At 37.5% G+C, this 13527-nt stretch overlaps 1 protein-coding gene and 1 pseudogene across 12 annotated transcripts in view; one reads left to right on the top strand and one right to left on the bottom strand.

The window, feature by feature from the left end:
* SPATS2 (spermatogenesis associated serine rich 2) overlaps nt 1-13527 on the top strand; it is a 92725-nt gene that overhangs the window by 40971 nt on the left and 38227 nt on the right. For 9 of the 11 annotated variants that reach the window (XM_081129112.1, XM_081129119.1, XM_081129116.1 and 6 more), the window contains one exon: nt 5553-5816. In XM_081129112.1, coding sequence (XP_080985238.1) covers nt 5792-5816 — 25 coding nt within the window. In that variant the 5' untranslated portion in view covers nt 5553-5791. Of the gene's footprint in view, nt 1-5141; nt 5264-5552; nt 5817-13527 lie in introns of all 11 variants that reach the window. The other 2 variants (XM_081129121.1, XM_081129118.1) reach the window with 1 other exon arrangement.
* LOC308553588 (keratin, type I cytoskeletal 18 pseudogene) lies at nt 8284-9426 on the bottom strand (annotated as a pseudogene). Its single transcript has one exon. The product of its transcript is annotated as a keratin, type I cytoskeletal 18 pseudogene (transcript).

Below are 13527 nucleotides of genomic sequence, written 5' to 3'. Positions count from 1 at the left end.
GTGCTTTGAATCGTTTGATTTCCTAATTGCACATCATCTAAATTTAATGGAGTTGCCATTCTAAAGCTATATTAACTGTAATTGTGACCTATTGCTAGTAACCCATAGTCTTGGTAAAGTTCCCATTTGTTTGTTACTTTTAGTTTGAGGGGACACATCTTTTATTCAGTTAATACCAACCATTGTTTATTGAGTAGTTGTCAATAAGTGTCAGGCATTTTTCTAAGTGCTACAACTGTATGAACTCACTTAAACCATATAGCAACCTTGTGAGGAAGATGCTAGCATTACTTGCATTTTACAGATGGAGAAACTGAGACACAGGGAAAGTAAGTAGCTTGCTTGAAGTCATTCAGCTAGGAGGTGGTGTAGCTGGGATGGAAACCCAGGCAGTCTGGCGCTAAAGCCCTCATTTATCCACTCTGCTACACTGTATCTGTATTAACGATATACTCAACCTCAATAGAGAATGTGCTTTGGTTTGGTTTTCTACTAGGGTGATGGATTTATTGCTAATCCATCCATGTTTAACATTTCTCACTTCTTTTTTTCCAAATCAATATATTCCTGAAGATTTTAAAAAAGAATTTAAGCCCTACCCTAGCCAGTTTGGCTCAGTGGTAGAGTGTCAGCCTGTGGGCCAAAGGGTCCTGGTCCTGGGTTTGATTCCCGCCAAGGGCATGTACCTCGGTTGCAGGCTTGGCTCCGGTGGGGGCTTGAGCGAGAGGCAACCACTCAATGTGTCTCTCTCACATCGATGTTTCTATTTCTCTCCAAAATAAATAAAAAACATATCCTCAGGTGAGGATTAAAAAAATAATAAATAAAAATAATTTAGTATTTTTAAATTGTGGTAAAAAACCCATAATATAAAATTTACCATCCTAGCCCGGCCGGGCGTGGCTCAGCGGTTGAGCGTCTACCTAGGATCCAGGCGATCGGGGTTCGATTCCCGGTCAGGGCACATGCCCGGGTTGCGGGCTCGGTCCCCAGTCGGGGGCATGCAGGAGGCAGCCGATCAATGACTCTCTCATCATTGATGTTTCTATCTCTCTCTCCCTCTCCTTTCCTCTCTCTGAAATCAATAAAGACATATTTTTTTAAAAAAAGGTGAGCTCACTACCCTTCTCCCTTTAAAAAAAAAAAAAATTTACTATCCTAACAGTTTTTTATTGTACAGGTCAGTAGAATTAAGTATACTGCCCCTGGTATCCACCATTCTGCTTTCTGTTTCTGTGATTTGACTACTTTAGTATAAGTGGAATCATATAGTCGCTGTCTTTTTTGTGACTGGCATTTCATTTAGCATAATGTCCTCAAGGTTCATCCACGTTGTTGCATGTGATAGGATTTCCTTCTTTTTAAAAGCTGAATAATTTCCCATTGTATGTATATATTACCTTGTTTATCTTGTCGTCCTTCACTGGTCATTGGGGGTTGTTTCTATCCCTTGTCTAATAAGAATAGTGCTACAATGAACATGAGTGTGCAAATATTTCTGATATGCTGCTTTCAGTTCTTTCAGATAAATCCCCAGAAGTGGGATTGCTGGGTCATACAGTAGTTCTATTTTGAATTTTTGAGGAACCTCCATACTGTTTCCATAGTTGCTGCACTGTTTCACAGTCCCACCAACAATGAACAAGGGTTTCAATTTCTCCACATCCTTGCCAACACTTTTTTTTTGTAGCAGCCATCCTAATGGTTATGAGATAATATCTCATTGTGGTTTTGATTTGTATTTCTCTAATGAGTGGTGTTAATCATTTTTTAATATGCTTGTTGGCCGTTTGTATATCTTCTTTGGGAAATAGCTATTCAGGTCCTTTGCCAGTTTTAAACTGTATTTTGTTGTTGTTGTTAAGTTGTAGGAGTTCTTTATATATTCTGGATATTAACTCCTTATCAGATAAGTGATTTGCAAATACTTTTTTTCATTCCAGTTGCCTTTTCAGCCTGTTGATTATTTCTTTTGATGTATAGACGTTTTTAAGTTTCATGTAGTCCCATTTGTCTATATTTGCTTTCTTTGTGCTTTGGTATCCTCTATCCAAGAAATCATTGCCAAGTCCTGTGTCATAAAGCTTTTCTCTGTGTTTTCTAGGAGGTTTAGGTTTTATGTTGAGGCCTTTAATCCATCTTGAGTTAATTTTTGTATATGATGTAAGGTAAGAGTTCAACTTCATTCTTTTGCATGTGGACATCTCATTTTCCAAGCACCATTTTTAAAAATTAAATTTATTGGGATTACATTGGTTAGTTAATATATGTTTCAAGTGTATAATACATTATCTGTGTATCGCATTGTGTTCTCACCCCTCAAAGTATAGTTTCCTCATCACCATATATTTGGCCCTCTTTACCCTTTTCATCTTTCCCCTACCCCTCTTCCCCCCTGGTAACCACCATACTGTTGTCTGCCAACACTGTTTGTTAAGAGACTGTTCTTATCCCATTGAGTGGTCTTGGTGCCCTTGTCAAGTCATTTGACCACCCGGCCTGATGTGGCTCAGTGGTTTAGCATCAACCTAGGATCCAGAAGATCATGGTTCAAGTCCTGGCCAGGGCACATGCCCGGGTTGCAGGCTTGATCCCCAGTAGGAGGCATGCAGGAAGCAGCTGATCAATAACGACTCTCTCATCATTGATGTTCTCTCTCTCTCTCTCCCTCCCTCTCCCTTCCTCTCTCTGAAATCAATAAAGATATATTAAAAAAAAAAGTCATTTGACTATATATGTGAGTTTATTTCTGGGCCCTCTATTCAATTCTGTCGGACTAAATGCCTCTCTTTATGCCAATACCACACTTTTTATTACTGTAGCTTTATAATGTGTATTGAAATTAGGAGATATGAGGCCTTTAACTTTGTTCTTTTTCAAGATTGTTTTTGGTTATTCAAGATCTATTCCTGAAATTTAAAAAATTTATACATAACATAATATTTATCATTTTAACCGTTTATAAGTGTGACATTAAATACATCCACAGTATTATATGACCATCACCATTCTCTACACCCAAACTTTTTCATCATCCCTAACAAAAACTTTGTACTCATTAAAACAATGACATTCTCTTTCCTACTGCCCCCTAGCTACTGGTAACCTCTCTTCTACTTTCTTTCTTTTTTATCCCTTTTAACCCATTCTGATAGAGTATATGTACCTTATGCCCTTTTTTGTTGTGATTTGAAGTGAAAAAATAAATATAACAATAATAAATCAAAGAAATAGATTTTAAAACTACTGTCCATCCTTTTTCCATTTCCCCACCTTGAGAGTCACCAAGCTGTACCCTCAGGCTTAGGGTGCCTAAGAACCAGCAGCATATGTTTGTATACCTGGTAATAGGTGTGAGGTCCGTGACCATGGACTTCTTTAGAGCAAAACGAAATGAAGATGAAATAGGGTTCGTTGATTTTCTTAGCTTTAAGTTCTAGCTCACAAAAGTAACTAATCCCAGACTGACCATGTCGAATTTGCTTTAGTACTTAATAAGCAGCAACAAATTAGTACAGATTTAATTTTGTTTTTTTAATCCATCCATCCCAACCAGTTTCCCCACACTTCAGACTTTAATTTCATCAGTACAAAGAAGTATTGCGTACATTTTGTTCCCATGTTGAAAAAATGCTTGACTGAATTGTTTCTTACGTGCAAATGAGTGGCTTGGTCAAGAATGTCCTTTGTTTTTTTTCCCTTAGTTTTTACAGAAAATTTAAGGTTTTTTAAGTTATATTTTATTTACAGTAAAATGCACAGATCTTAAGAGTACATATGTATGCATCCATATAAGTACCACTCAGGTCAAGATAAAGAACATTGTACCCCTCAGAAAGTTCCCTGTTTCATTCTCAGAGGGACACCCTCCTTCCAGAGAAGGAATGTGATGACCCTTTTATTATAATGATATAGCTCTGTCTCTAGTAATATCTTTTGCCTTAAAGATATTTAAGGCAAAATATCTTTGAATTTTGAGTTTGGCTCAAACTCTTATAAAACTTCAAAAAAAAAAGATTTGAATTTTGTTCTTCTAAAATCTCATAAAATGTTTTTTGTGTTGTTGTTTTTTTAATATATCTTTATTGATTTCAGAGAGAGGAAGGGAGAGGTAGAGAGAAAGATAGAAACATCAATGATGAGAGAGTCATTATTGATTGGCTGCCTCCTGCACGCCCCAACTGGGAATCAAGCCTGCAACCTGGGCATGTGCCCTGACCAGGAAATGAACCACGATCTCCTGGATCATAGGTCAGTGCTCAACCACTAAGCCACGGCTGGCTGGGCCTCATAAAATGTTTTCTATCAGGCCTACTCTATCCACTGGTAAATTTCATGTATTTCCAGAGGCTTTGACTGATTCTCCCAGTATGGCTTAGTACTCTGGAAGATGGTAAGCCCCAGAGTTGCCTCCTCCACGCACCCTAACCAAGTCTTGGGATCGAACCTGCAACCCAGGTACATGCCTTTGACCAGGAATCAAACCCGAGACCTTTTGGTGCAAGGGCCAATGCTCTAACCACTGAGCCACTCCAGCCAGGGCTCTTACTCTTTTTTTTTTTTACTTTTAAAAATTATTTACTTATTGTTATTTTTAATCCTCACCTGAAGATATGTTTTTTCCCCCATTGATTCTAGAGAGAGAGGAAGGGAGAGGGAGAGAGAGAAAAACACTGATTAGTTACCTCCCATATGAGACCCAACCTGGGAACGAACCTGCAGTCTGGGTGTGTGCCCTGACTGGAAATCGAACCCACGACCCTTCAGTGCATGGGATCATGCTCTAACCACTGAGTCACACAAGCCAGGCAAGCCTCTTACTCTTAATGGATTTTTAAAAAAACTTTCCCAGGGCTATCTACTCATCCCTTCATTCTCCTTCCACATTGGAAAGTATTTCATACAAGGTTACTTTATTTCCTTCTTGGGTTGCAGTTCATAAAATGTTTTTTCTTTATCTAGAAATCTTGGACATGCATTTTTTAAATGTTTAGTAATGTGGAAAAAAATAGCATTTTTATCTTTATAATTTATAGAAGCTTTCTGTAGTATGGACTAAGCCAAATTTTGATGTTTCAGGTTTCCTTATTAAAATTCCTTTGTGTTTTCCCCATTCACCCCCTACCCCAACTTTCTTGCAGATGCATTTGAGCTGGAAAACCTGAGAAGAGATTAGAAATAGGAAATTCTAGAGGAAGAGAAAGGACCCTTGATTTGGATAGGAAGAGCAGGTAGCAAGAAAGATCTTATGGAATGATAAGAGGTAATATTTTAGTTTGTGAAGCAGAGATGTGGATATTTGAGATAGATACAAAATATAAGATGACTAAGAAAACATGCTTTCTGAATTAAGGAGATGGTTTGATTCTAAGATTAAAGTTTCTGAAAGAGGAAAACATTGCTTTTTACAGCCATATTTTAAAAATTCTTTTCTTCTGATCGCTAGTTTTGTTTAGAAAAAGTACAAAATAAAACCTGTGGATATCTCAGAAATTTTGTACAGATAGCTATTACTATAACAGTAAATATGTGTGTATTTTTTCCCCTTATAGAATCTTCGTGGGAAGAGAGACATGAATGCCTGCAATGATATTTCCTGACAAGAAGTTAATAGAAGGAAAGGAGATTACCAGTTAGAGAGCAGAATTTCAAATAACAAGGAGTTTGTATTTATCACCTCCAACTGCAGACTTTTCTTGCCTACCTTTAAATCAGAGATAACTACAATCAGAACCCAGACAAGGCAAAAGAATACTTTTCTTCTGTATCTTTTGAGATCAAAGAAACTACAATGTCTAGGAAACAAAACCAGAAGGGTAAGATTATTTGTGGGCATAAATTGTTAAAAGTATAGTTGTGGAGTAATGATCGCCATTTATATCTACATTTTAAAAATACATTCTCTTACTGTGTTTTGAATGGTTATGCTTTCCCTCACCCTGTGTAGTACTACTGATAGTTACAACTTTTTGTCACGACAGAAATTAATTTTAGAAGAGTACAGAACATTCATAACTTTATGTGTTATCTCATTAACTAAGTATCTGTAGATATTACTTTATAGCTTTGTGTATTACTAATTTGGGAATTCATATAACAGTTGCTTTTCTAGTCTGATAAACCTAATAAATTGGAATATAATTGCAAGAAAGCCAAATGCCTCCTGAAAATGCAGTTTTTGGAGAGTGAACATATGTTAGGGGGAGTGGTAGGAGATAATTTACTGCAGGATATTCTGTTTCCTTTGAGTTGATGTTTGATTCGGGACAGGAAATGAAGCAAGAATAAATGCTTCTAGATATTGATTGCTTCTTTAGCTTTCCTTCCGGGATTATTACTGTAGCTACTTGTCAAAAGTAAAATATAAGGTGCAAAGAGTCAAGAAATATCAAGAATAGTTATAAGGAGGGGAAGGACAACAAAGACTATGTAAAATCACTTTTCCATTTCCTAGAATAGCTGCAAGAACATTAAGGGACAAATTTAATAATAGCACTAGAACTGTTATACACAACTGGAATGTATTTATTAAGAGAATGATCATAGCTATTCTGGCTACCCCCCTTTCAGTTTAATATTTCTTTAATTGAAAACAAAGCTGTAGATACAGATCTCACATGTTAAATATGAAAGAAATGCTTTTAAACTTAATTTTGACTTGGCAGTTTAAAAACCTTATTATAAGAATAATATATCAAAGCTCCTTGTGCTTTTGAAAGCTGTCATTTCGTTGTATAGTAAAGCCACATAAAGAAAATCTGGGCTCTAAGGAATGGTTAGATTATTAAAGATGCTGAACTGTCCTATGGAACGAGTTTTATTAGCCGAAAAGTTTTTATAACCTTTTTGTTTCTTCTTCAGACAAAGTTTAATTTCATCATAATTCAGTTTGCTTTTTACTGATACACTGAGTATCTATTTTCCTCCTGCAAATGAGAAATACTATAGTAAAAATAGGATTCCAGACTTTAAAATAAAATAATTTCATCTAAAAGGTTTAGCATTTAACTTTTCCTAAAAAAGTTAACTTTAGCAGATTGCTTTGACCTTTAAAAACTTGAGTCTTTATGTTTGTGTTTTGCCAGAGCTCTAAAAATGCCTTGATTACTGTAGCTTTATAGTGTTCTTGAAGTCAGGTAGCATTAGTTCTTCAACGTTGTTCTTCAGTATTGTGTTGGCTATTCTATGTCTTTTATTTGTCCATATTAACTTGAGGATCAGTTTGTAAATATCCACAAAATAAATTAGTGGGGTTTTTACTGCGATTGCTTTTAATCTACAGACCAATTTGGCAAGAACTGACATCTTGACAATATTGAATCTTCCTATCCATGAACATAGAATGCCTCTCCATTTATTTAGTTCTTTTATTTCTTTCCTCAGAGTTCTGTAGTTTTTTTCATATAGGCCTTATGCATACTTTGTTAGATTTATACGCAAGTATTTTGGGGGTGCTAATGTAAATGGTATTGTGTTTTTTATTTTAAATTCCACTTGTACATTGCTGTTACATGGGAAAGTGATGGACTTTTCTATATTAACCTTGTGTCCTGCAAACTTGATATAATCATTATTAGTTCCAGGAGTTTTTGTTTTGTTTTTTAAACATATCTTTATTGATTTCAGAGAGAGGAAAGGAGGGGGGGGGAGAGAGAGATAGAAACATCAATGATGAGAGAATCATTGATTGGCTGCAGCCTGCAACCCGGGCATGTGCCCTGACCGGGAATCGAACCCCGATCTCCTGGATCCTAGGTCAATGCTCAACCGCTGAGCCACGCCTGGCCAGGCAATTCCAGGAGTTTTAAGTAACATTTATTTTAAAAGTTTTTTATTGAGCCCTAGCCGGTTTGGCTCAGTGGTTAGAGAGTTGGCCCCTGGACTGAAGGGTCTTGGGTTCAATTCCGGTCAAGGGCACATACCTTGGTTACAGGCTCAATCCCCGGCTCCTGTCAGGGCAAATGTGGGAGGCAACCAGTCGATGTCTTTCTCTCGCATTCGACGTTTCTTTCTCTCTCTCTCTTTCCCTCTCTGAAAAGCAATAAAAAAAAAAAATCCTCAGGTGAGGATTAAAAAAAAAGTTTATTATTGAAATTTTAAGCTTATAAAAAACAGAATAGTATGATGCACTCCCCAATACCTATAACTGAGGTTCAATAATTAACAGCACATGGCCAATCTTTTCATCTATACTTTAACACCCAGTGGATTATTATTATTTTTAATGTTCAATGATCTCTGAATTTTGGCCTCCTCTCCCCCTTCTGCCCCCCTTCTGCTACCTTAACAACTCAGAACTTTGGTGTCATTGACCTCAGATACCACTTTGCCATCCATAATCCTGTGGGTGGTTGTCCTTTGGATGGATTGCATGGAGTTGCTGGTGTCCAGGGTGTCACCAAGATCGAAGTCCTCCCCTTCTTCCAGCAGGTGGTGGTAGGTGGCGATCTCAGCCTCCAGCTTGACCTTGATGTTCAGCAGGGCTTTGTATTCCTGGACCTGGCACTTTCCCTCTGCCTGGGTCTGGACCAGCTCTGATTCCAGGTGCAGCGGGATCCCATTGAGCTATTCCATCTGCATGGCATAGTGCATCTCCATCTCCCTCAGGCTGTTCTCCAACTGACATTCAGATTTCTCATGGAGTGCAGGTCAGTCTCCAAGGACTGGACCATACATCTCAGCTCTGTGTCATCTCAGCAGCTCCTGTCTCAGTGATCTATGAGGTGACTACTGTGGTGTTCTCCTCAGTCTGCTGGGTCCAATACTTGTCTAGTTTCTCTTGGTTCTTCTGAGTCAGTTCATCATACTGGGCCCAGATGTCTGCCATGATCTTGCTGAAGTCCTGATAATTTGGTGACATCCAACTCCCTGGTAAACCCAGACTTGGCAATCTGGGTTTATAGGACATTTACTTCCTCCTTATGGTTCTTCATGAAGAGTAGCTCCTCCTTGAGAGCCTCGATCTCTATCGCCAGCTGAAGCTGAGTGATATTGGTGTCATCAGGGCCCTTCAGAGCCCTTTGTTATCACTCTCCACAGATTAGCGCATGGCCAGCTCTGTCTCATACTTGACTCTGAAGTCATCATCAGCAAGACGGGCATTGTCAGTCAGCACAGAACGATGCGAACATTGTCCACAGAACTTTCAAAGATCTGAGCCCTCAGGTCCTTGATAGTCTTGAAATAATGCCCCTAATCTCTGCCCTGGGGTCCCTTCTTTTCCAGGTGTTCCTGGATTTTGCTTTTCAGTTTCTGATAATCAGCTTCCAGGGTTCTCACCCTCTCCAGGTAGGAGGCCAGGTGGTCCTTCAGGCATTGCATAGTCTCCTCACTCCGGATGCCCCCTATGCTTGCCAGAACCCTGGCCATCCCCACAGCCAGGCCCCTGGACTTCCAGCTGCCCTGCATGCTGGTGGAATAGGACATGGAGATCTAGGAGCTTGAGCCCCTGGCACCTGCAAAGACTCTGGCAGGTGTAACACTTAAATCTAGGGTTCACTGTGTGATAATTATAACAACTATTTGGAAATAGAAGTATTTATAATTAAAATAGATTATTGATTTATAAGTCAGTTTAAGAAAGAAGAAGCTAATAGACTTAATTCTTATTTGCATGAGGTTAATGAATGAAGAATAACAGATTTTGCAGTGCTGTGGTTTTATGAGAAGGATGATTTTGTTGGAGACTGAGCATGTGATTAGAATTGATGTGTTCATTTCTGTGCTTTGAAGCAAGGGGATGGGATGGGGTGGAGAGGGACAACATTGACTATTTGACAGGGCTAGAAGGAACATCCAAAGCAAAGTCTTTTATAATGAAAAGGAAATATCTCTCACATCTAACATACAGTTTTTTTTTGTGTTTTTTGTAAACATATCTTTATTGATTTCAGAGAGAGGAAAGGAAAGGGGAGAGAGATAGAAACATCAGTGATGAGAGAGTCATTCATCGGCTGCCTAGCCCACAACCTGGGCATGTGCCCTGACCGGGAATCGAGCCCCGATCTCCTGGATCCTAGATTGATGCTCAGCTGCTGAGCCACGCCTGGCCGGGCCATACAGATTTAAAGAGATGATTTCCTTTTCTTCACTCTCCAGATTCTCAAAAATTCTACTAGCTAGTCTGTACTGATCTTAGTAATTGAAGATTTGTTTGACTTTTAAATGTCACAGTTCTTAAATGTTTTAATTTTTTTGACTTATGGAATTGAGTTTCCTGGAATAAGCTGGTAGAATTCTTAAGAATCTGAAGGACGGTAAGGAGTAGGAAATAATTTTTTTTTAAAAGATCTGTGTTCAACCCACCTACCTAATCCATCTAAGCCCAGAAATATGGCATATGTTACAGTAATATCCAAGAATAACAATCCCATAAAATAGAAGATCCCATTAAATAGAGAAATGTTAGTGAAATCTAAAAATTAGGCTTTGATTTGTAAGAGAGAATGAAGTAGGCCCTTAGTAGCTGAAAGTATGTTTTTCTTCAGACTTAATTGACCAGCTCCCACAGAGGCATTTTATAAGACATAATTTATTTGCAGACTGATTTTCTGGCTTTTAGGTTATCCAGATTTCTTGATTTTTTCCCCCCCTCTTTTCATTGGCTGTCCAGCTTTTAGCCACATCACAATTTATTTTTACCTTTCCCAAAAGAAAGGGAGAGATTAGCTGGTAGAAGGGTAAAACTCAAATTAGTCCTTCTTACTGTGTACTTGGTAATAAAGACTTAGCTAAATATTTTAATTTTTATTCTATTTTTGTGTACCTTTCCTTAAAAAAGCCTGAATATTGACTGTAAACATATCAAAATAATTCTAATGTGGCTTCATAATTTTCTAAATAACTGTTTGAATTCATGTAATCTGTCGGACTACGTACAAAGTTGTTTGAATAAAACTAGCTCAGAGATGATCTAGAATAAGCAAAGAATATGTACTGATCTTAGCAATGCAAAATTTGAGGGTTTTGTTTTTGTTTTTTAAATCAGTTCTTAGGTGCTTTAATTTTTTTGACTTATGAAATTGAGTTTCTTTCTTGGAACAGCTGGTAGAATTTCTGCGAATCTAAATGATGTTAAGAAGTAGGAAAAAAAAATTTTAACCATATATTTTATTTCATATGTGGGAGAACTAATTCCAGACTAATGAGAAGTGACATTGAGACAGAAGAGGTTGGGCATTAAAATCAATGTTATTGCCTTCTGGCTATTCTCTAGAGTATATTACTAAGAAGGTTTTTGAAAGGTGAACTGAGTTTCCTATCCAGTCACCATTCATGGAAGAATTGACAGAATTATTATTGGAACCAGAAACTTTTTAAATAATGAGACCCTCAAGAATTCTTGGAACTTAAAAAATAGAAGCTTATTCTGTTGCTCCTGCTGGAAACCTGAGAAAATCTATTGGTGCAAGTAAGGTAGGATTTAATTGCCTCTCTGTATCTTTAATAAAAACCCTGACTTTCCATCAAGTTCTACCAGGAAAAATCAGAATTCATTCTAGAAGTTTGGAGCCCAGCCGGACGTGGCTCAGCAGTTGAGTGTCAACCTAGGATCCAGGTAATTGGGGTTCGATTCCCGGTCGGGGCATATGCCCAGGTTGCGGGCTTGATCCCCAGTCGGGGGCGTGCAAGAGGCAGCCGATCAATGACTCTCTCATCATTGATGTTTCTATCTCTCTCTTCCTCTTCTTTCCTCTTTCTGAAATCAATAAAGATATATTTTTTAAAAAAAGACACAAAAAAAGAGCCTTTAGAAGTTTGGAGATTTCCCAGTGTAAGAGCTTTGTTTTATAAGAAGAGGCCCAGTATCCTTTAGAATGTAGATGAAGCACTCAAAGGAACAAAGTAAAGAAAAAAATTTCATCATCTGTTAATACTATATGATACATAAAAGCAGAGATAACAGAAAGATAAAAGGCTGCTTGCTTCATTCAAGAACCATTTAGCAGATTGATCATTGAAGTTTGGACTTTTCTGAACATACAAACCACAGTAATCATCCAAGGTGACTGGGAAGACCAGTTGACGAGACTACTGAGAGGATTTGTGTGTTTGGCCATTGGCAGCCAAGGTGGAGGTTTCTTTACAACTTTTAAAGAACTAAATATTAAAAAGTATTAGCATTTCAGAAGGCCACAACAGTACACTAAAATAGAATTACTTACAACAGACTAGAAGTCTTACAAAATGGCACTTTGACATCGTTGTCTTACAAAAATTTTCATCTCCGATTTGCTCCCCTTCCAAGCCTGATTCCCATTATTTACACATTCTCTCCCTTTTTAAAATACATAAATATCTTATTTCTTACCAAAACAGTCACAATTCTTCCAAACTTAGGTGATAAATTGGCAGAAGAGAGTATTACTACCTAGGAAACAGAAGTTGGTGGAATATTTAGTTTTGAAGTTGTAAATACACTCTAGGCTTTCTAGTAGTGTCTGTGACAATATAACTTTTCCTTGATTCACATTTGTACAATATAACCCCTGCCCCCATATTTGCCACTAGTGCAAATGAAGACACTGAACTCCACTTGTCCTTTCACTGGTGACTTATACGTGGATTATTCTCAAAATTGAGAAAAAGCTATTTGAAGACACTGGTGGTTGAGTATTGTCTGTGTTCACTCTAAATAAGAACTTCAGGTTGTTTAATTGTTCATGAGATACCACTTCTGCAAAATTTGGCACTTAAATAACCTCTGCTCTTGAGTTTGCTTTTTAATTTTTAAGAGGAAGTTTATACAGTTTGAGAAAATATGACAAATGATCGTTACACTTGTTAGATTATCTGTTTGGACAGGCTTCCTTACCTCAGAGCATATCTGCATTTAATTGGATCTAACCTCTGAGGCTTCTCTTTGGCCATGGTAAAATGTGAATAATTTTGTTACCCAACTTGTTTTATGTATGTGTAAGAAATATCAGTGAGTAATAACAAGAATCTGAGATCCTTACAAGAAAGGTAATATACCAAGGTACTGTTAAAATAATGGCGACTTAGGAACCAGTTTATTTGGTGAGTTACTGTGGTTTAAAACTTGTTAGGATACTTGTTCAATTCCAAAGAAGACATATAGATGGCCAACAGGTACATGAAAAGGTGCTCAGCATCACTAATCATCAGAGAAATGAAAATTGGAACCACAATTCTGATTAAAAAAAAAGACAGGAAATAACAAGTGTTGTCCAGGATGTGCAGAAAAGGGAACTTTGTGTTAGAATGTAAATTGGTGCAGACACTATGGAAAATAGTGTGGAGTTTCCTCAAAAAATTAAAAATTGAACTATATGACCCAGCAGTTCTACTTCTGGGTATTTATCTGAAGAAAACAAAAACACTATCTCAAAAAGATAATATATTCCCCCATGTTCACTGCAGCATTATTTATAATAGTTAAGATATGGAAACAACCTAAGTGTTCATTGATGGTTGAATGGATAAAGAAAATGTGACACATATATAATTCTCATTCAGTCATGAAAAGAAGGAAATCTTGCCATTTGTGACAACATGCATGGACCT

The sequence above is a fragment of the Miniopterus schreibersii genome (assembly GCF_964146895.1).
Source record: "Miniopterus schreibersii genome assembly, chromosome: 2".
Classification (NCBI taxonomy): Eukaryota; Metazoa; Chordata; class Mammalia; order Chiroptera; family Miniopteridae; genus Miniopterus; species Miniopterus schreibersii.
This window is presented reverse-complemented; position numbering and strand designations above follow the sequence as displayed.